This window comes from Lethenteron reissneri, chromosome 56 (assembly GCF_015708825.2).
Source record: "Lethenteron reissneri isolate LAM-NWPU_2019-01 chromosome 56, ASM1570882v1, whole genome shotgun sequence".
In the NCBI taxonomy this organism is placed as follows: domain Eukaryota; kingdom Metazoa; phylum Chordata; class Hyperoartia; order Petromyzontiformes; family Petromyzontidae; genus Lethenteron; species Lethenteron reissneri.
The window spans coordinates 7,244,646-7,267,891 of record NC_083834.1 but is presented as its reverse complement, the minus strand read 5'-3'; the positions used below and the strand labels follow the sequence as shown (position 1 = coordinate 7,267,891).

General features: G+C 49.4%; 1 protein-coding gene across 1 annotated transcript; it reads right to left on the bottom strand.

Annotated features, from left to right (window-relative positions):
* Window positions 1-66: 66 nt before the first annotated feature.
* On the bottom strand, window positions 67-23,126 carry CDK5RAP1 (CDK5 regulatory subunit associated protein 1). Its single transcript, XM_061574844.1, has 14 exons — window positions 22,680-23,126; window positions 20,538-20,641; window positions 19,202-19,236; window positions 18,911-19,014; window positions 17,739-17,949; window positions 17,257-17,377; window positions 16,370-16,636; window positions 15,388-15,485; window positions 13,985-14,040; window positions 12,354-12,484; window positions 12,030-12,179; window positions 10,444-10,584; window positions 2,459-2,609; window positions 67-329 (listed from the first exon to the last, which is right to left on the bottom strand). Exons 1-13 carry the CDS (start codon window positions 22,996-22,998, stop codon window positions 2,487-2,489), a joined length of 1,860 nt encoding a protein of 619 aa, XP_061430828.1. The 5' UTR covers window positions 22,999-23,126; the 3' UTR covers window positions 67-329; window positions 2,459-2,486.
* Between the last annotated feature and the right edge of the window lie 120 nt (window positions 23,127-23,246).

Sequence of the window (23,246 nt, the reverse complement as noted above, 5' to 3'; positions counted from 1 at the left end):
GCTAACCCACTCCACCCTAACCCTTGTGACAATTATCCTAAAATAAACACACGGCAACTACGCACATCCGCCCACTCACTATAAATATTTATTCGCAAAGACTGACAAACAGGTCCCCGGGTCGCGCCCGCGTGCCTTGCGCTCCTCAGCTTCCAACTTTGAAGAGGGCGGCGAATTTAAAATTCTGTGCCACTGACCGTCCGTGGGTACAGTTCAGGATCGGCACGGCGTCGTGTTTCATCAAGTCACGGCTCGAACCATTTCTCCCCCTCCACGTGGTGCAGCAGAGCGTTCCCGCACTTGCACTTCTTGCCTGTGGCTTTACAGCGCTGAGGAATACAACAAGAAGATGCGGGATCCATGTAACGTCTGAATTCTGCCTGTGACGTAATGGTGAGCACAATGGATTTGCAGTTGCTGGTTCGATTCTATTTCCCAGCGTGGATGTTGAACCGATGGGGAAAGTTTTTTAAATCTCCCCCATCTCTGTCCGACAGTATAAATGGGTACACCAGGTAATCGATTGGCAGGCCATATTTGGTGTGGTTAAAGTGTGGTTACATTATGTCTGGCCAATGTAAAAGAGGATGCCAATATACCCTCTAGACATGCTCTCCAGAGCAGAATCAAAGACATTCTATCTTATGGATATTGTAGCTAGGCTGTGGGTCGTGGCCAGTCCTGACTCCAATCCAAAGCGTCGTTGGTGAAAAAAACTTTAAATTACATTCAAGTGCGTCATTATGGCACTTTAGCGACAACACTATGACGCTAAATCGGAGGAATGGCGTCAGTCACTGACGGAGAACCAGACCTTGATTTTCAAGTATTTTTTTCTCATTAAACAAGCTTCAACTTGCGTGCTTCAGTCCAGGAGATAAGGCCCGTAATGATTAACCTATTAAAATCGATTGTTATGCCGTGAATGATTTATAATTTTAGAAAATTATGAAATGCCGAGGCTACAATAATGCTTTTGGAGGGATCAAAACTAGACGAAATAAGAACATGAGAAAACATACCGATGAAAAATGCGAAAAGGGTAATCGAGTTCTTAAACCAAAGACAACTCTAAAATGTGATGATTCATTGCATTGCTGTTGCCAGGGAGTCTGTGCGGAATTGTTGCGTGCCTCCAGGACAAAGTCTGGGCACATTTTTTCCCCTGAGGGGTGGGGAACCTCCATCACACGGGCCAGACACAGCCCAAGATTTAATTTATATTTTTTTTCTTACCAGGTGAGACCCACTTAGCTATGTGGCCTCTTTCTCAGAAGTGACCCGGCCACAAATGATAGCTCAACCGAGTGACTTATCACGTGGAAATGTATAGCTGCCAAATACTCTAAACGCACGTTGTTTATAAGCGTGGAGAGGGAAATCCGGAGGACCCGTAGAAAAATCCACACGAGCAACGGGAGAGAGAACATGCAAACGCCAAATATGCAGGCGTCAGGGACGGGAGTGAACCCACGACCCTGCTGTATTCCAGGCGAAGTAGTTAACATCTCTCCACGAGGCCATGCATTTAGAAAAAGCTCGCAAACGATAATTATTCGTCACTGCGGGAACCCTCGTCGCACTAATTGGACTATCTCTGACCTGGAAACAACGCTGTCTTTTGTGTCTGTCTGCACCTTATGTTGTGCGAACGCGTGCGCCGTCCTCTCAGGCAACGCATGAGTGAGGTAAAGGCAATCTCAAATGATATTGTTGTATTAATATTGGATGAGATTTTACGCACGGAACTCACGGAAATCCTGAATTTGAACAGTCAGTGAATTATTTGGAATTGCCAAAGGAATACGTCTCTTTCTTGACACGAAACTCATACATCCGAGAAACGCAGCAGGGCATGACACCGCCTGCACCGTGATTCTGCAAACATTGCTTTTGTTCCCCCGCTCCTCGACTGTGACTTTAACTACAAGTTGCAAAATGGGAGTATTATCAGATAACACTGAGATGTGTGCTTGTGTGTTTTTTGAGGGGAGCGGTATTATAGCGGTTAATGAACTGCGCTATGAACCCAGCGACCGAAGTTCGATTCCTGCTCACGGCGAACACTGAGCGATCATCTGAACCTGATCTGGGCCTCCCTTAGGTCGACTCGGCCTCAAATGAGCACCTGGTGTGGTGTGTAAAAATCATTGCCACTGAGGAGACAAAGGCGGTCGGACGTGGTGCTGGCCACCCACCCCCTCGTGTGCCGTGCTACTATGTCAGATGTTCGCTAACAGCACTTGCCTCAAGCCTGTTAAGGCGACACGGGGGATCTTTGTCTGTTCTGTTGGTGAATTCATAGGTGCTCGCTAATAGTAATTTCCCCAAGAGTCTGTTAATGCTATACGGGGGATCTTTATCTCGCCAAAGGTATTTTAACGTCTTATTCGGAACCTCGGTAAAGTAAAAAGGCTCCCCGCCGCTGCTGGGAAGACGTTCCGTGCGGTTGACATACGTAGGAATGTTGAACTTCTTTCGCACCGTCACTTGCCGCCGACGCCGCCGCCATGAGAGAAGGGGGCATCATCCGGCGTGGCGTGGAATTCCCGCAGCGTGGTGCGGTGAAGCGCCGTGCCCCTGAGGCTCTGCGAGCTCGACGATGTAATCTGCAAGAGACAGGAAAAGCCGCTGCCTCCGTGCCCTTCCCTCGTCACGCACGCTGCCACGCTGCGCGCCTGCCCCCCCCCACCGCCGTTCCGTCACGCTCACTGTCACTGTCACGCGCGCCTGCGATGCAGCGCTGTGGAGGGCGGCGACGGTTGCTGGATTCATGCAAGTTCGTGAAACTCCCTCCCCCATACCCGTCGAGATTGCCATCTACTGGCAGTGCAGCAAGCGGGGTTCGTTAACATTTGTACGGTGACCGAGTGTTAGCCTGACCCCCTCGCACGCGTGGGTTTTCTCCAGTTACCCCCGTGAGTGGGGAGGGGCTGGGTGGGGAGGGTGGGGCGTGGGAGGGGTGGGGCTGGGTGGGGAGGGGCTGGTCACCCCGTGGTGCCCTTATAAAACTCAACGTTTAACCTACTCACACCGGCTTGTGCCATATTTGCGGAATACACCACGCCGCCGTTGACCCTGGCCATTGACCGAGCAACCCAACGTTCCTACCAGCTCCCACCGCAGGAATGTGTTCTGAGATTGTCTCTCTGTGCACTCCTGTGTTAATTATTACCTACCGCACATAAGTTGGTCATTGTGAGTGACTGGGGGAATGACTCATGTAAATATTCTAATAATATCCTCGAAAGGTTAAGAGCTCCAATTTAGTGCAAACACAGCCGGGTCTGTGTTGACAACTAGAAAAATCAGAAAACCACATTCTTTTTTAACATTTTGTACCTCCTCCTATCCCTATTCCGGTATACCAGCTTTTGGAGACTTGCTCAATAAATCTAAATTATAAGAAGACCTTCTGTGGTCGGCGGCATCCATGAAATAAAACAAAAATAAATCGGGTTCTGTAACTTGGTAAACAACACTCGTCTCCCGAATGAATGTCACCGTTCACCGGAGTACATGCGCATCCATCCCCGCAGTGGGCATTATACTGGTAGGAACCACCTGGTTCCACCAGCCCACAGGGGATTATTGTGTCCGTCCGTCCTGCATCCAAAATTGGGAGGGGTGGGGCTGGGTGGAGAGGGGAGGGTGGGGAGGGGCTGGGTGAGAGGGTGGGGAGGGACTGGGTGGGGAGGGGAGGGTGGGGCGGGGAGGGTGGGGCTGGGTGGGGAGGGGCTGGTCACCCCGTGGTGCCCTTATAAAACTCAACGTTTAACCTACTCACGCCGGCTTGTGCCCGCCCTCACAGTCGGGCATATTTGCGGAATACACCACGCCGCCGTTGACCCTGCCATTGACCGAGCAACCCAACGTTTCTACCAGCTCCCTCCGCAGGAATGTGTTTATTGGACAACACCAAAGGTGTGTGTGTGTGTTCACGTATGCTTGCCCGCCAACTGGAGAGCACGGTAGTGTAGTGGTTAGCGCTCTGTGCTACGACCCCGGCGACCGAGTTCGATGCCTGTTTTGTATTGTACTATTTCGTATTGTGTGTGTATGTGTGGCGATGTATTTTTGCCAACTTCTTTACAGGTCCCCCTCGCAAAAGATGTTTTTAACCTCAAGGGGTTTTTAGCTGGTTAAATAAAGGTGAAATAAATACAATCTAAATCGGTCCTAGGCCTGCCCTAGGTTGACTCAAATACGTACCTGGTGTGGTGTGTAAAAATATCACCAGAGGCGGTCACCAAAGGCGGTCGGGCGTGGTTCTGGCCACGCACCCCCTCGTGTTGCTAAGTGCACTTGTCCCTACAGCCTGTTAAGGCTATACGGGGGATCTTTGTCTTGCCCGCCAAAGGTATTTCAAAGTCCTATTTGGAAACCTATCGGAAATTCTGCACTGTATCTTCTTCTGAATGGCAATCTTTTTTTTTAGCATGGGTTTGAGCACACAATTTTGGCGCATGCACATGTAAAGAATGTGCAGTGACTTCTCGTGCCCGTGGACATATGTACAGATAAAATCCAAGAATAAAACATCATGCAAATGAAGAGGGTCGAGTGGTGACGCAATGCATCTGAACCCAACAACCCGAGTGTTTATTACTGGCCAGGGCTAACACGTCAGTGGGCGAGGGGTATCTGAGCCGATCCTGGGCACACCCTTGACTTGACCAACCCGCGCTGCCCAGCGTGGTCAAACAATCCAGAAAACCAATCCACAGTAGGGATGTCGTCGTCCGCCAGTGGATTGGCGAAGAGCGACAAATGACCACTTATACAAATGGCAGAGAGGCAGACCTCGGGAGAGAGGCTGATCGGAGTGGTGAAACAAGATGTGAAGGACTGTGGATTGAATCTGAATCAGAGTGTTTATACTGGTAGGAACCTCCTGGTTACACCAGCCCACAGGGGATTATTGTGTCCGTCGTGCAGGGAGGGGCTGGGTGGGGAGGGGAGGGTAGGGAGGGGCTGGGTGGGGAGGGTGGGGCTGGGTGGGGAGGGGTGGGGCTGGGTGGGGAGGGGCTGGTCACCCCGTGGTGCCCTTATAAAACTCAACGTTTAACCTACTCACGCCGGCTTGTGCCCGCCCTCACAGTCGGGCATATTTGCGGAATACACCACGCCGCCGTTGACCCTGGCCATTGACCGAGCGACCCAACGTTCCTACCAGCTCCCTCCGCAGGACAATGCGTTTTCATGGAGGAATCCAATGAGCCATGAAGCTCTCTGGGATGCAGCGACAGGACAGGGCGGCGGTGGAGCACCCCTGTAACCCGGAAACGTGGAGGCAAAACTCCCTTCCCATGAGCGCTGAGGTGCCGCACCCTGGCTTGCCAGGAGAAGGCGGTGCACGGCAAGTGCGGACTCCATCTGTCCCTTCTGCGTTAGACGGAGCGTTTCCCCTTTCGCATGCGTGTGTTTTCTCGGGGTGCTCCGGTTTACTCGCATGTATACGTGCTCATTAATCGGCCGATAACACCTTAATATGTAGAGGATTGCAGATCTTTGGCAGGAATTTGACACCGGCTCCTCACCGCTGATAACACCTTAATATGTAGAGGATTGCAGATCTTTGCCGGGAATTTGACACCGGCTCCTCACCGCTGCTAACACCTTAATATGTAGAGGATTGCAGAGCTTAGCCGGGATTTGACACCGGCTCCTCACCACGTGGCTACTACCTTTCTCTCCCGCTCATCTGCGATTCCTCCTTGTGCCTCCAAGTCACTCTCTTTCTTTCTCTCTCTCGCTCTATGACAGCGATGAGCAAATACGGTGCAGCTGCGGTGGTGGCGCAGTGTTTACGAGTAGCCAGCATCGTAACAGGAACGGGTTGAGAAACGGCGACCAGCGAGGCACATTGCAACACGAGTGGGAACATTGCCAGGAATGAGCAAAACGCAAATGTGAATCCACGATAATAACATTTCGCACGATGACAGACCCCTTCCACGCAGAAGTCAAGAGTGCTGTACATGTATGGGCAAGAACAGAAATAAAATGCATGAGGAAAAAAAACCAATAGGGACATAATAAAAGCACACAGGCGAGTGATAAAAAACACCCCACAAAATAAAATTAAAACTCCCGAAGGTAAATACAAATATTGAGGAAAAGACCTTAAATGATATATTTGTGTGTCTTATAGCGGGCTCCGAGTAAAGCCGAGAAAACGCGTCGGACCCAACATCTGGTGGAAGCCACCAGAATGATATCTGCGGGCGACGTTGCGGCACCACACGAGACGCGACATCGCAATCGCCCACGTAGCTTGCAATGCGCGCTGCCAAACTAATCACGTGCGCACACCCACGTGCCCGTCTGGTGCTGCATTGGCTTCCAGTCGCCGAACGAGTATGTTGCAGGGTCGCGCTCATTGCGCACACAAAGCGCTTGCCACAAACGAGCCACGATACCTCGCTGATGTGGTCAAGGAGTTATAAACCATCATCATCACCACGCCAATTCCGGTCATCCTCACAGTAGCAGCAGTAGCGGCTTTTGGCTCAGCCATCGAACAAAGACGGTGGTGGTCACCGCATCATCGCACGGCACTTTCAGATGCGCTGTTTCTGCGGCTAGAATGCTCTTCCTTCCAATTTTAGGAAGTCACTGGAGCTACACACTCTTAAATCTGGAATCAAAACTCATTTCTTTAGAACTGACTTTTGTGTTTAGTTTGTTGTCCTTCGCCCGCACTGTCGATTAGCGCAGTTGGCTATGTACGGCGCGAACGAAGTTCAATGTACGTACGTACACAACGCTGTTTGTTGGTCGCCGGAAATCGGCGGGTGGACAAGATCATTTTTTATCGCCGTCGACCATTGTCCGCTACAGCCTGCCATTATTCTTTTGCCGCGCACATTTCTTTGTTGGGTTAAACAATGCGTTTGCCGGCGGGGAGTCGGAGCCAGCGCCGGGATTGCGAGACCTTCCCGTACTCAGCGAGGCGTCGCTGCAGTACGGCCGGGGGTGGAGGGGGGGGGTGAGAAAGAGAGGAAAGAGAGAGAGCAGCGGAGAGGGGAAGAGACCCCTGCAGGTGACTGGGACAGCTAAGCGATGACGTCGCCCCCGGCTGCCCGCGGGAACTTGTGGCGTAACATCGCAAACCAGTCCAAACGCGACCTGCAGCCAAACGCACCGTAATCCTGATGGTATTTATTTAGCTTTTTTTAAGCTTTATGTTTTTACACGTATACAATCTTTCCCTCCCACCCCAAGTTTTTTTTCTAAGACAGTTGGGCTATCGGCGTCGCGTCACCAGACGAAGGACCCACTTGGAGATCTCTCGCGGGGAAGTGTAAACCAGGAGGCCGTAGCTGTCGAGCGAGAAAGCAGCGGACGACTGCGCCAGGGGGCTGCGGGGCGAAGGAGGGGAGTGGGGAGGGCGATTGGACAGGGAGCTGCAATTCATTTATTTGCAGGAGGGTCCAAGCCAACTATGGCCCATTAAGCTAATTTATCTGTTCATCTCAATGGGAGTTGGCAGTTCAAATAAAGTCTCAAGTACTCTTTGGTTGTTTCGGTAAAGTCAAATAGGTAAAAAATACTAAATGAAAACAACTAAATTAAATCAGAAAAATAAAATAAAATAAAAATAAAAATGAAAACAACTAAATAAAATCACGACGTTTCGGAAGCAACACAAGCCTCCGTCTTCAGGTGAATTTTTCCACAGCAAAATTACTGTGGCGGTTCCACCTGAAGACGGAGGCTTGTGTTGCTTCCGAAACGTCGTGATTTAATTTTTATTTTTTTTTATTTTATTTTCGTGATTTAATTTAGTTGTTTTCATTTTGTATTTTTTACCTACGTAACTTTACCGAAAAAAAACAAAGAATATGGATCCTTGCAGTCACGAAAACTTCAAATCTAGAATTAAAGTCTCAAGTCTAAAATAAAAGGCTAAAAACACACCCCACGAGCCGAGAACTGCGAAAGCGGATGCCACGGAGCGACTTCTGCGGTACCTTCAAGCGACGTCTGGCCCACACAGAAGGGGGCAGCACTTGTCCACAGATCTTCCCTTGTAAATAAGACGGGCAAGCTGGCTGAACGGCACTGTTCGTGCGACAATTCCAATAACCTCACCTGCTATGTTGTCACATGACAGTCAAACACCGATATGTTTTAAATTCTCAGAGCTGGAAATAAGTGCAGCGCAAAACTGAATTTAACATGATGTGGTTTTTTTCTGCAGTCATTGGTGCCCCAGGCCGAGACCTTCAACTCCCTACACTTGAGAACCCGGTTTAAACCACAGCTCAAGGTTATGTGAATCGATGAGTCTCTATTTGAGTCTATGGGTCTCGGTTTAAATCACAAGTGGCCGATGCCAGTTTAAATCTAGGATCTCAGCAGTGCCGGTTCTACGAGCCACCCATGCACCCTTCCCTGGTGGCATTTATTGACATGTGCAGCAAACGCACACTTGCCAGAGGCACTGTGACCGCAAGCACAGTCACTGATGAAGCAGGCTGAACTTTCAAAAAGCAAATTAACTTCAGTTAGGGGTTGGCGGGACAAGTTTAAGCAGGAAAAATTTACCCGTAAAAACAAAGTTTTTCACTATAAATCCTTTATATGCGTGGCGGCTAGAGTCCTCTCGTCCTCTGGTCTGAGATGGCTGCCACCTATGGGTCAGATGATTGCCTGGCACCATTAAGCAATTGGTAATTAAATATAATTTATTTTTTCCTAAAAAGTGTAAAATTTTGGATTTTTTTTTCACGAAAATTAATTGTCACGCACAACGAGTCTGTGTGGAAAATGTCAGCTCGATTGGATCACGGGAAGTGGGTTAAAAAACGACCGAAAAAATGTGCACGGTCGGAAGCGCGCAAGCAAGCAAGCGAACTTAATATAAAGGATTTAAATAAAAAACGACCGAAAGATTTGCACGGTCGTAAGCGCGCAAGCAAGCAAGCAAGTTAACTTAATATAAAGGATTTACAAAGTAAGCTCCTTGCTTCGATTAATCATGCAGAGGTTGCGAGGAATTCTGGGAAGCTACCCACAATGCATTGCACGCCTCGCTAAAGGCTCAACTTCTTGTATGTATGTTTAACACGCAGGCTTTCGCGACCAATATAATCCATAATAGAGGTTTGTTTGGGTTAGATCGCGTAAATATATAAATGTATCGTTAAACCCGCCACCACCCTACACAGCTAACTAATAAGGGTTGTCACGTAAACAGAACGTGCCAATTCGTCACTAGGACAGCAACACCGGTGTGTTGGAGAGTCAAGCCACAACATTTACAATCTGTTACGACGTTTCGCCAATAATTACAATAGCTTCATCAGGCGACAGCCAGATTTGTGGAGAAGTCCACCTGTTTCGTTCCTTATATATATGTATGTATATCCTTGTATGTATGTATGTTGAACTTTTTTCCAACCATACGTAGCCAACCGTGCCAACCGGAGGTGCGAGTGGGAAGAAAAAAAAAACTACAAGACAAAAAGCAGTTCTGAAGAAACGAGTTTTCTTGTTACGTATGAATTATAAACAGGGACGAGAAAATAATTATCGCCGAGCTCTGGTGAGCGCCGACACCACAAGAGTGCCGAACGCTAAACTCCGTAGACAGCAGGGGTGGTAGAATCTATTCCTCACTTAGAGGCAAATCGATTTTTATATTTCTAGATATAAAAAAAGATGTTGCCGTGGGGGCCACGCGCATTAATGACACGCGACCCGTGTCACGACCGTGCCATCAAGTGGCCCACGCAGTGACATCAGTGACCGAGCGCAGGGGCTACATTTAGAAAAGGCAGTGTTGTTGTCAGGTAGAAGATAGTACTCCCCCCGCCCCCCTCTAGTACCCGATTAATGAGGCTAAGCTGCTTGCAGTGGGGGCATGTGGAATGAAGTCACGGGCCAGGCCGTAGACTCCCCACACCTACCCTAAAAAACACTTGGCAAGAGGAGTGAAGGAGAGAGGAGCGTATGGAATGGTAGCGGAGAGTGTAGAGGAGAGAGTAGTGGAGGTGGTGGAGTTGTTGTTGTTTGACTTGCATCCCACTGGGATTTTTGCACACAGCGTTGGTGTACGGTGTTTTTTCTGCAATATTTTGCTGTCTTTTCTTGGATTTTCTGTTTGCACTTAGTCACATATTCACTTTAAGATGTTTTTTGTTCATGTTTTTTGTTTGTTGCGGTTGCACCCGATTCAAGAACCGAACGGCTCACAGGGCTATACCTAATAATGACCTTGAACTTGAACTAGAGTGCAGGAGAGGGTAGTTGAGTGTAGAGAGGAGAGGGTAGAGAGGGGACGGTAGCAGAGGGTTCATGAGCGTAGCGGAAAGTGCAGGAGAGGGTAGAGGAGAGTAGAGGAGAGTAGAGGAGAGTAGAGGAGAGTGCAGGAGAGTGCAGATGAGAGAGGGATAGGGGGCAGTAGCAGAGAGGGGTAGACGTAACGGCTCCCACCTTCACGGCGACGTAGTCTCCGCGCTGCGCGGATGCAAGAGCCGGGGAACCGGCGCCGTCGGGCAGCAGTACGTCGGGGAACACCACGCGAGCGTTGCCGTCCGTCCGCCCGGACAGCTCGAACTGGGAACGCCGGCTCGCCTGTCGGGGGTCACGCGCCGCCATTAGCTACGGGTTCGACTCCCGCTCGCTCCAAAAGTCACTCCGCGGTGGGGGGGGGGGGGGGGCAACGTTGCGTCGATGACCACGGTCGCAGACTTCTGGAAAGTTTTTAATTTTCCACTTGTGCGAAAGCTATCCGCACCTGCCATGGTTTGCCAAGTGGAAACGCTCTGTAGTATGTATGTTGAACTTCTTTCGCGCCGTGAATGGCCGGCCGGCCGACCGCGCTAATCGGGAGTTGCCATTCGGAGGTGGGCTGGACATCTGTGAAAAATTACTTTGTAGCTCATCGGATTCCTCCAGGATTAATGAAATATTCTGATGCCGACCTTCAACCGGTACCTGTCAGCAAGGCCACAGGTTCACGTAATTTTGGGGTGCTGATTCCAAATTTTTGTCTATCACGTCAGGTTTTTGAGATATCAAATATTGCATTTTCAATAAAAACTGCAGAAGAAAAATATTCAATAAATGTGGATATCTACATAAAATGATATTATAGACACATTATCCTAAAAATACAGCACCATATTTTAACACTAAAGCAGTCACTGACTCGCAACAACTTGTAATCATAAGTGACAGAGTTAATTTCGGGTAAAATCAATGAAAATGGGGTATGCCGATAGCATAAAAATGAGATGTGATAGAGCAAATCTGAGATCAGATTTGGAATCAGCACCCTGAAATTAGTCTAAAACAGCTGCAAAAGTCCAGGCCAGAATTTTTTTTTTTGTTGACCAGTGTAATCGCTCCGCATCATTTACTCGTTTCTGTGTATTCTCTGTACAGTCCCTTGAGCGGCAGTCGCGCGATCGCTGGGGCTGCACTCGTGTCGCTTTGACGCGGCCCACTACCAGTAGGCGACATTCCAGATGCCTCGCAGACGTCACGTCAATCTTACTCTCGTTTTGTCCCGGCAAGAATATTGCCACTCGAAGCACCATCGTCACGTCGACACTCAAGACGTAAAAATTAGAAAGATTATAAACAGTGAGAAAATAATCTAGATATATTTATAAACCATCTACAGCTGTTTCAAATGTAGACAAAACTTAAGAAAGTTGTGGTTGCGAGTTAGTTGCTGTATGCAAACGCACCAGCGATGAGCGTGGTTGGCTAAGTTCCGTACGAAAGAAGTTCAACATGCTCGTACGTACAAAGGAGGTGCATTGTCAAGATTGCTTCGGGGAGGGGGGGAGGTTGTTCAAGAGGTGTGGCGCTGGTAATATGCTAGCAGTGTCAATCACCCAAAAAAACACGTGTTTGCTTTTTAAAAGAAAAAACCTACCATGACATTTTGGTTTTGGACACAGGGAGAGGGGGGGTGCAGTGATTAGCGTGCTGCACTAGCAGACCGGTAACCCGAGTTCGATTCCCCAGCTCTGGTTGTCGAGCGATACGTCGACCGATCCCCGACTCACCCCCTCAACGAGCACAAGCTGGGTGGAGCCGACCCTGGCAGCGTTGAGATCGGAGGCCGACTCACGGAAGGCGGCGATGAGCTCGGAGAGGCGCCGCTGCTTCACGGAGGGCGGAACGTCGTCCTGCAAGCGGTGGGACGCACGCGTCTTCTGCTCCACGCACGCACGTGTTGCACAGGGACACACACACGCATGGCCAGTGCATCGACTCGGATCCGTTACAAATGAGGAGGTGCATGTCTCTGTGGGGTGTGCGGGCGGAGGGAGGTGCAGGGGAGCTGGAGAGGGGGTGCAGGAGGGTGCGGGGTGGTTGGGCGAGCGGACCTTGCGCATGCTGTAAGCGAACAAGTAGGCGGTGTCGTAGCCCACGGTGCGGATAAGCGACAGCGAGTCCTCGTGTTCGCTCTCCGTCTCGCCGCAGAAGCCCGCGATGAAGTCGCTGCTCAGACTCACGCCTGCCGAGGAAACGCGACGGCACACGCACTGGGTGAGCGCCTTCCCCCCCCCCCCCACCTTATACCACACGTGCCGCTAGATGGGAGGTGATGGGCGGGGCTCGGTGATGTCACTGGAGTCATTAGCCTTCATATTCTTAGGTTTTTTCGGTAAAGTCACGTAGGTCAAAAATTTAAATTAATAAAAGTAAATAAAATAAAATAAAAATCACGACGTTTTCCACCTGAAGACGGAGGCTTGTGTTGCTTTCGAAACGTCGTGATGTTTATTTTATTTTTAATTTTATTTTTTTACCTACGTGACTTTACCGAAAAAACCTAAGAATATGAATCCTTGCAGTCACGAAAGCTTCAAATCTAGAAGTCATCAGCCTTGTCACGATTTGCATGGCTTGTGGAGGGTTTCCAGCCTTCGGGAGGCGAGATTTGGGGGGCCATCGCCATTTTCAAAGGCCAGTTGAACACGTGTGAGGCTTTCGCGACCAATATTATTCATAATCAACGTTTTTGGGTTCAGATCGCGTTATTTATAAATGTGTCGTAACCCTCCACCACCCGACACGGCCAATCAGCAAAAAAGTGTCACGTTGACAAAAGACAAATACTTCACTGCTTTAGCCCAGCGTGTGGATACACGCTTCAACACACCGGTGGGCTAAAGCAGTGAACTATTTGTCTTTTGTCAACGTGACACTTTTTTGCTGATTGGCCGTGTCGGGTGGTGGAGGGTTACGACACATTTATAAGTAACGCGATCTAACCCAAAAACGTTGATTATGAATTTTCAAAGGCGTCAGAGTATTTTATGTCGAGTGACTTGCTTACCTTTACAATACTTTACACACCTATTGTTTGTTGGTGTAACTTACTGACCCGCCCCGACTGGACATCTGTGAAAAAGAGCTTCATAGCTCGTCAAATTCCTCCTCCAGTCTAAATAAATATTCTGCTCCTGAGTCGTGGACAACAGAAATGTAGTCGATTACTACCCACCAATTGGTCAGCGCAGCTGACAAGACTCCTATCGGCCAATACTAAAGGCCCAAATTTCGATTTAAAGCTTTCGTGACTGCAGTGTTTCATCTTCTTGGTTCTTTCGGTAAAGCCACGTAGAAGGGAAGTAATAAAATAATAAAAATAAAACATAATAAAATAATTCTCACGTTTCGGCCACAACGCAAGCAGCCGTCTTCAGGTGACAGACCTGTTTCTTCACCTGAGGACGGCTGCTTGCGTTGTGGCCGAAACGTCGTGAGAATTATTTTATTATGTTTTATTTTTATTATTTTATTACTTCCCTTCTACGTGACTTTACCGAAAGAACCAAGGAGACTAAAGGCCCAGTTACGGTGTCACTCCAGCATTGGTCAAAATCTAGGACACAGTCAATGCTCTAAGCTCCTATTCGCCGATGACAGAGGTACCATTGACAACTCAATCCTCTCCATTGGTTAACTCTGAGAGGCAAGATTGCTCTCTTTCTATTGGTCAAGGGCGCACCTGGGATCATGTCTCGGATGTGATGCACCAGCTCCATGTAGGCCTCCCGCGTGTGCCTATGGGACTCGCACACACACAAAGACAAAGATCCCCCGTACAGCCTCATCAAATCTCTCTAAATAGAAAACGAATTTCTTGACAAGAAATTTGAGTTTTCTTTCGCACGTACGGTGCGAAAGAAGTTCAACATACATGTATACATATGTAGAGGTGTTACGTACCGGGGTGTAGCAAGCCATTACGAAGCGGGGTCTACATCCGCCGTTACACATATAATCAGACTGTTGGGGCAAGTGCTGTTAACGAGTAGCACCTATGCAGGCCTAGATGGCACACAAGGGAGTGGGTGACCAACACCATGCCCGGCCGCCTTTGTCTTCTCGGTGGCGATGTTTACACACTGCACCAGGTACTGATTTGAGGCTGAGTCAACCTAGGGGAGGCCCAGGACCAATTCAGATAGTCGTCACTGGTGTTGACCGTGAGCGGGAATCGAACTCGGGTCACCGAGTTCGTAGCACAGCATGTTAACCACTAATAAGTATAACCCGTAAAAACAAAGTTTTTCACTCTAAATCCTTTATATGCGTGGCGGCTAGAGTCCTCTCGTCCTCTGGCTTGAGATGGCTGCCACCTATGGGTCAGATGATTGTCTGCCAGTATTAAGCAATTGGTAATTAAATATTTAATTTCTTTTTCCTAAACAGTGTAAAATTTTGGAAAAAAAATTTCACGAACATTAATTGTCTCGCACAATGAGTCTGTGTGCAAAATGTCAGCTCGATTGGATCACGGGAAGTGGGTTAAAAAACGACCGAAAGATTTGCACGGTCATACGCAAGCACGCAAGCAAGCAAGCAAGCGAACTTAATATAAAGGATTTAAAAATACGCTGCCAAGCTTAGCAGTGTTCATTAGGATGCTGTCTTTCCGACAGCCCTGTTCTTCACCTGAGGACGGCTGCTTGCGTTGTGGCGGAAACGTCGTGAGAATTTTATCCTATGTTTTATTTTTATTATTTTATTATTTCTCTTCTACGTGACTTTACCGAAAGAACCAAGAATTTGTTAACCACTGTACTATCGCTCCCCACACACACGCATGCACACACACATATGGATCTAAAGGGTCTCTATCCGGTACACTGATAGAACAATATCGTAGATATTTATTTAGAACCTTCATTATTGAGTCTATTTCCTAAATATTTTGACGAGATATATTTTCTTTACAAAATATGAGCCGATGATAATCGCGATGACGACACTGCCGAACGGACGGCGCGATGAATGTGGACCTTATATCGTACGACGTACAGCGGTACCGCCACATCGCGGGAGCCGTAGTTGCGAACGCCCGTGATCTCCCGGCCCGTGACCTCCCGGCCCAGACCCCAACCTTACCCTCGGCCCATGCGGGCCAGCACGCTGGAGCTGCCGCTCTGAGCCGGCAGGTGGATCTGCTTGCAGATGTTTGGTCTCTCCCTGATCACCTGGAGCACCTACGCGCGCGCAAAAAAATACACAGATCGCCCCCCACCACCCCATAGCCTTTAACAGACTGTTAGGGAAAGTGCTGTCAGCAAGCACCTATTAAGGCCGGCACTGCAAACAAGGGCATGAATGGTTAGCACCATGCCCGGGCTGCTTCGTCGATCTCAGGGAGGCCTATGGCAGATTAAGATACTCCTTGCCGATGCTGACTGTGAGAGGGGAACGAAGTCGGGTCGCCAGATTCGTAGTGCAGTACGCTAGCCGCTACGCTAGACATCACAAAGGGGAAGATCCCTCCTATAGCTTTAACAGACTGTTGGAGCAAGTGCAGTCAGCGAGAACCTATGAAAGCCGGCACGGCACACGACGGGGTCAGGTGGCCAGCACCATGCACGGCCGCCTTTGTCTCCCTAGTGGTGATATTTACACACTGCACCAGGTACGCATTTGAGGCCGAGTCGACTTAGGGGAGGCCCAGGACCGGTTCAGATAATCGTCACCGGTGTTGGCCATGAGCGGGAATCTAACTATAGTCGCCGGGTTCGTAGCGCAGCGCGCTAACCACGATACTACCATACACACGCTCACCTAGACACGCTCACCTCGACACGCTCACACGCACTCGCACCCACACACACACACATCCACACACACGAACCTACACACACACGCACCCACACACACGAACCTACACACACTCGCACCCACACACTCGCACCCACACACACACAACCACACACACACACCCACACACACGAACCTACACACACTCGCACCCACATACACATCCACACACACGAACCTACCCACACACACACATCCACACACTCTCGCACCCACACACTCGCACCCACACACACACAACCACACACACACACCCACACCCACGCACCTCGTCGGGGAAGTCCTTGGGGTGCGGCGACGTGAAGCGCACCCTCATCTCGGGGTCCAGCTCCGAGACCGCGGCCAGAAGTTCGGCAAACCGCACCTCCCTCCGGTCCGGCGCGGGGGGGAGGCGGCGGCACACGGAGCCAAATCCCCGGCTCAGCGCCGAGGGCCCGCCGTCGGGAGGACCCTCCGGGGGGGTGCCCGCGGCCGGCTGGGACGTGTCACAGTAGCTGTTGACGTTCTGACCCAGGAGAACGACCTCCTTGACGCCCTGCGAGGGGGCGGCGATGGACGGACCTCGGGTAAAACTTGCGGTCGCGCTGCGTTGGAGCTCGCCAAAAGCGTTTCCTGGTTTGGGCGGCGCGCCGTGCAGGACGATGTCCGTCGTTACGAGCCACGTGCCGGTGAATTATTTCAGTTCTTTTTATTTTTTTAGTTCCTAAAAGAAGCTCCCGGCATGCGAAGTGAAATGATGGCCACCGCGCTGAACCACGCGCGGCACAACCAGAAAATACGTAAGAGGCCAATACCATTTCTAAACGTTTTGGAATTGAAATAACGATCTTTCCTCCCATTTATTATATTGCAGTGGTGCTGTCTGTGCATAGTACCTGCCATTGATAGGACATGTGGATCAGACACATGGACATCTAAAAAGTGTACAAAGAATCACGCCGCAGAGACAGAAAGCGGAACCCATGGGACTTAGAGAACGCACGCAAGTCAGAAACATTGTGTTGACCGTCCACAAAAGTAAGTGTGGCTTGGGCAGGACGCGTCGCTACAAAGGCCGATGGTTGGTGGTCAAGACTAATGATGGGAGTGGCAGCCAAAGGCTGGAATACAACTTCGAGGACTGGGCCATCGTCTGTGGCTCCCACCAGGACCCACCTGCTGGAGAAGCACCCCAACCTCCGCCAGCACGGACGCCACGGGGCGGCTCCGCTCCCGTCCGCGGGTGAACGGGACGATGCAGTAGGTGCACATGTTGTTACAGCCACGCATCACCGAGCTGGAGGCGGGGGGGCATGGGGAGTGGTGAAAGGGGCAGCAGTGCGTTATAGATGAGCACGTAAGAATTCACCGATGTTCTTCTGAAGTGGTCTACCATGTGCAGCGTGTCCTCTAAATTCCAGGATGCGCAGGACATGGGCAGAGGTGGCACAACGGCGGGTACACTGGGCTCTCCACCCCGTCCATCCTCATCATCACCGGCCATGATCAATCCACCGCTGGATGAAGGCCTCTCCAAGCCATCGCAATCTTTCACGATTCCGCCGCGCGAACGATCCAATCGAGCAAATGCACGGGAGTCGATTTAATCGCTCCAGGGATCTATTTTGGCGGCGGCGGCAGAGGCTGCGGAGGCTTACACGAAGGCGGAAGGCGCGCTGGGGTCGGCGCGGAGGGGTACGACGTCGGCGTACGTCTCGTCGACCGACAGCGCCACGTCGATGGCCTCCCGGTGGGAGCGGGCGCGTGCCAGCAGGTGAGGCAGGCCGCGGTAGGCATCGGGCCCGGCCACGATGTCAACCGCACGCTCGCGATCCACGATGTCGCGCTTCAGCCGCTCCGCCATGCAGCCTGCACGCCGCACGTCATCATCGAGCGGAACGATTACAAATTACATTTTTTTAAATGTTTTACACACTCCAGGTAAGGCCCACTGAGCTTTGTGGCTGTTTTTCTTCAGCGACTCGGCCACAAATGAGAGCACAACGAAGTGGCTTATCGTCATCACATGGAAATGCAATTCTAGATTTGAAGCTTTCGTGACTGCAAAGATTCATACTCTTAGGTTTTTTCGGTAAAGTCACGTAGGTAAAAACATTTTTTTATAATAAAATGATAGAAATAATGTGTTGCGCCCGAAACGTCGTGATTTATTTTATTTCTATTATAATTTCTATCATTTTATTATTTACTTTTATTTTTACCTACGTGACTTTACCGAAATAAACCTAAGAGTACTCTAAATGCACGCTGTGGATTCGAAAACAGCAACTTGTGACTGCAGTACAGCATCTCCAAGAAATACCGCGCTACTTCAGAAGTTGGGTATCATGAACCGATTGAAAACTTTCTTCTTCAGGCGCATAGCCCTTGGTCTTGGTAACGTTGCGAATGTCTGACTTACGGTTCTCCGACCCAGTAATTACATCACGCAATACAATGATGTCATGCTGTAATGCAATGACATAATTGCTACGTCATGAAAATTCCTTAACACCGTACTTACCCATAGATACTCAAATTTATAGGCCGCGATTTGTAAATTGTAGGTTTTCAGAGACAATATTGATTGATAACAGATGTTTGGGTTTGGCCATGCATACAAGCGCTTAACGTGGCAATTATTACTGTTGTGTAAGTTCACCGATAAAGAAACTCTCAACCAAATGAAGCAATTGTGATTTGATGTTTTCCTTGAAAGTGCATTAAGCAGCTTCAGGAAAATCGAGAAAAATTCAGTTTGTCATTTTGCTTTACTTGAGTTTTGGTTTAAAATGTCTTATTCTGAATTGTATTGAATTGCGGCCTGTACCCAGAATGCCGATCTGCAGGGCCGCCCCTCCACGCTTCTGCCGCTCGTGCTTGAGGTGGCGGAATCGCTCCACCCGGCGCCACACCGTCTGCTCCGCCTTCTCCCTACACGTTGGGAGCGACAAGCACTCATGTGTCAGTCCAACAATCGTGACGGTGCGGTGTTTTCGCCACCCCACCCCAAATTGTATTCCAATTGTGATATCGGAACCTCAGCACAGAAATGTCCCCCGCCCCTGGATTAGCAAACACGGAAAGAAGAGACGAGGCGGTGAGCGGTAGTGAAGATCACCTGATGGCACACGTTACTGCCAAGATGACATCCGCCTGGAAGACAACAGCGAAGAATTAACAACAGTACAATATTTCCACCGCTTACCCATGACAGTCTCAATGTGTTTCAATACATTTTGCCTGAACAGCAAGAGAGCCCTACTTTTGAACGTCCCTATCAACTTTGAATAGTTTTCCTTTTGTGTCAGAGGAACATGAAGTGCTCGGAGAAAACCCACACATGAGCGGCTTCACCAATTAGGCAGCCTCACCAGGTAAGACGCTTCAGCAGTGTCACAAACATAATCAGTGTCGTCTAACCACTCATGAATATTCCCAGTACGGACGCCAGTGTCGTTTTAAAAATGTTGCTTAAAAGCCATACGACAAAAGGGCTAAACGTATGAAAATGCGAGGGTGCAAGATGTGCGCTGTGCAGTGGATGGGGCAGCAGTGGTCTGTGATATTTTAAGGCTCGTGTGGTGTGTGTGATCCGGCATTGTGTGGCATGATGGAAGGGGAGGAGGAGGGCTCCTGCCATATTAATGTCTGGAGATAGCCGGCAAATAAAATATACTTCAATCTATGGATTATGCGATGCACTTTTTTCCCCTATAGTTTAAATAAAGAGTTGGGGATGGAGTCTTAAAATCTGACAGGCATGTGTGACCAATTTTGTCAAACATTATTGACACCGGGCACGAGTTTGGGGCGCGTCTTACTTTCCGGAGCATCTTATAATCCGGAAAATATGGTAAAAAATAACAATAATTAACATCTTCTGTGAATCCACTCTTTGATAAACGCCTCCCTACACCGTGTCGTTCATGGGGTTCAGCGACCATACTTCCTCCACGCTGGTCAGTGTAGGTTGGTGAAGGTGGAGCAGTGACCGATTCGGATGGCAGCCGTGGCCAGGGATCAGACTCCAGTACCGTACTCTGGTTCCAAGTGCAGTCCACTAGTTGACGCCGAAGACAAGCTTTCACCTTCTTCAGATTAAAATTTCGATTTTAAGCTTTCGTGACTGCAGGGATTCATCTTCTTGGTTTTTTCGGTAAAGTCACGTAGAATGGAAATAATAAAAATAAAACTTAATTAAATAATTCTCACGACGTTTCGGCCACAATGCAAGCAGCCGTCCTCAGGTGAAGAACAGGTCTGTCGAGAAGACAGAGAGACAGAGTCTGAACATTCAGACGCTGTTTCCATTCTACGTGACTGTACCGAAAGAACCAAGAAGATTCTTCAGACTTTCCAATAATCATGGACACGCAGTTGCGTAAACCAGGCAATCTCAGTGCTGTGTGTGGTTTGGTAGCCAGTGTGAGTGCTGTGCGGGTGACTAGCTGTGCCTCTGTCAGGTTGTCTGTTCGGAAGTAGCCTTGCTTCTGCAGGATGGCCCACGCGATCTCAGTGTCGCTCGTGTTCATCTGGCATCCGTACGTCTCGAAGTAAACTTCGCACGGAGACAGCACAGAGGCACACAAAGAGAAAAAGAGAGACAAAGATTCCCTGTGTGAACTCGCACGGGCTGTTTGCAGAAGTTCTGTTAAGGAGCACCTATGAAGGTTGCGACAACGCACAATGGGGTGGTATGGCCTGTACCATATCCGGCGGTGGCCTTTGTCTTCCCTGTGCTGAAAATTATGCACTGCAACAGGTACTCATTTAAGGCTCAGGTCGGTTCGGATATTCACTACTAATCTAAAATTTAACTTTTTTTTATTTTACCAGGTAAGGCCCACTGAGCTATATCGCTCTTTTTAAGAAGCAACCTGGCAACAAAAGCTAGCTCAACGAAGTGGCTTACCGCGTAGAAATTGATAGCAGCCAAATACTCAAATTGCATGCGGACTCTTAAATGTGGAGTGAAAAACCGGAGGACCCGGAAAAAAATCCACGGGACCACGGGGAGAGAAAGACACGCAAACTCCAAATATACAGCAGCAGGCGTCTGGGTCCGGATCGAACCCACGACCTCCTGTACACCAGGCGAGGTAGTTAACATCTCCTAGCCACCGCGATGATGATGAGAGAGAGACACGCAAACTCCAAATATACAGCAGCAGGCGTCTGGGTCCGGATCGAACCCACGACCTCCTGTATACCAGGCGAGGTAGTTAACATCTCCTAGCCACCGCGATGATGATGAGAGAGAGACACGCAAACTCCAAATATACAGCAGCATACCAGGCGAGGTAGTTAACATCTCCTAGCCACCGTTGAGCCCAATTGTGCGGCACAAGGCTTGACAATCAAACAATCTGGAATACGCCCCCACATCATAAGATCATGGAGGCTCAGCAGGTTTGAGCTTGGATAAATGTTTATACGAGTGACCACCACAATGCACGCCAGATGCAGAGCTTGTGCTGTGTCGTGGTCAGCAAAGGGCATCGCAAAACATCACGTGTTCCTCCTGTACCGTACTTCTATGCTCCCACTAAATCTGAAACGCAGAGTTGTGAGATAACAAGAAGCATCCCTCCCGCCCTCTAGTGCCCGTTTAGTGCGCCAATATTACTCGGAGCGACGGATAAAGACTGAAGTGGTTAAAAGCCTCATGGGTTCGCATGAAATGAGAATGTTTCTGCTATAAATATCCAAACGATTGGGGCCACTTTGTTGAGTTATCATTTGTGTTCTAGATTTGAAGCTTTCGTGACTGCAAGGATTCATGTTCTTAGGTTTTTTCGGTAAAATTAAAATTAATAAAAAGTAAAATAAAAAAAAATAAAAATTATTGTATTTTTATTTTACTTTTATTAATTTTAATTTTTTTACCTACGTGACTTTATCATTTGTGGCCAGGTCGCTTCTGAAAACTAAATGAACACCGCAGTGGGCTTTACCTGGTAGGATGGGGATGGTTTAGTTTTATTTTAGTATGTGTTTGGGTGATTTGTTTACCTTCCGTGTACTTTGCACTCCTATCATGTCTTCGTATTGTGTGTTGTAACGTTCTTACCCGCCCCAACTGGACATGTTTAAAGAGTTTCGATTTAAAGCTTTCGTGACTGCAGGGATTCATCTTCTTGGTTCTTTCGGTAAAGTCTGTCAAGTAGACAGAGTCATTCAGACTGTCTACTTGACACACCTGTTCTCCACCTGAAGACGGCTGCTTGCGTTGTTGCCGAAACGTCGTGAGAATTATTTTATTATGTTGTATTTTTATTATTGTATTATTTTCCTTCTACGTGACTTTACCGAAAGAACCAAGAAGATTTTGATTTAAAGCTTTCGTGACTGCAGGGATTCATCTTCTTGGTTCTTTCGGTAAAGTCACGTAGAAGGGAAGTAATAATTTTATTATGTTTTATTTTTATTATTTTATTACTTCCCTTCTACGTGACTTTACCGAAAGAACCAAGAAGAAGAAAAAAAACCAAGAAGATGTTTAAAGAGCTTTACAGCTCATCGGATTCCTCCACTGGAAAAAAAAACCAGCATTCAGATTGTGAAACAGCTGACGTCTTTCTCCCAGCCACGCTCACCCTTTCGACCGTGTCCCCACAGCGCGTCGGGTCGCAGGTAAGGCGGCGTGAGGTCTTCATCCTCCTCCTCGTCAACCTCGTCTGCCACACCGCCCTCTACGGACGCCTGTACAAAGTCCCGCAGGGAAGGACCCTCGCCTAGCCGCCGTGCCGGCTTCCCCGCACCGTCTCGGGCAGAGACACCAGGCCGCGCGTGGTCGTGGTCGTGGTGGTGGTGGTGCCCGTGCGGCGTCGCTGCTGTGCACAGCTCCGGGCCGCGTGTGCGGGCCGCGTGGGGCCGCGCGAGGAGGGCCCGCAAGGAGCGGCACAGGCTGGCCATGGGGCCCGGGGGCCCGGGGCGGGCGGACGGGCGGTGGGTGGGTGACAGCAGCGACCTCGTGCCCGCCGCCCTCCAAACCCCGCACGTGGAGCAAGACCGTTCAGGGGTGGAGGGGTAGAGGGGGGTGTGGAGGGATGGAGGGGGTGGAGGGATGGAGGGGGGTGGAGAGGGGCGGAGGGATGGAGGGGGGTGGAGGATGGGGGGGCGGAGGGATGGAGGGGGGGAGGGATGGAGGGGGGTGGAGGGAT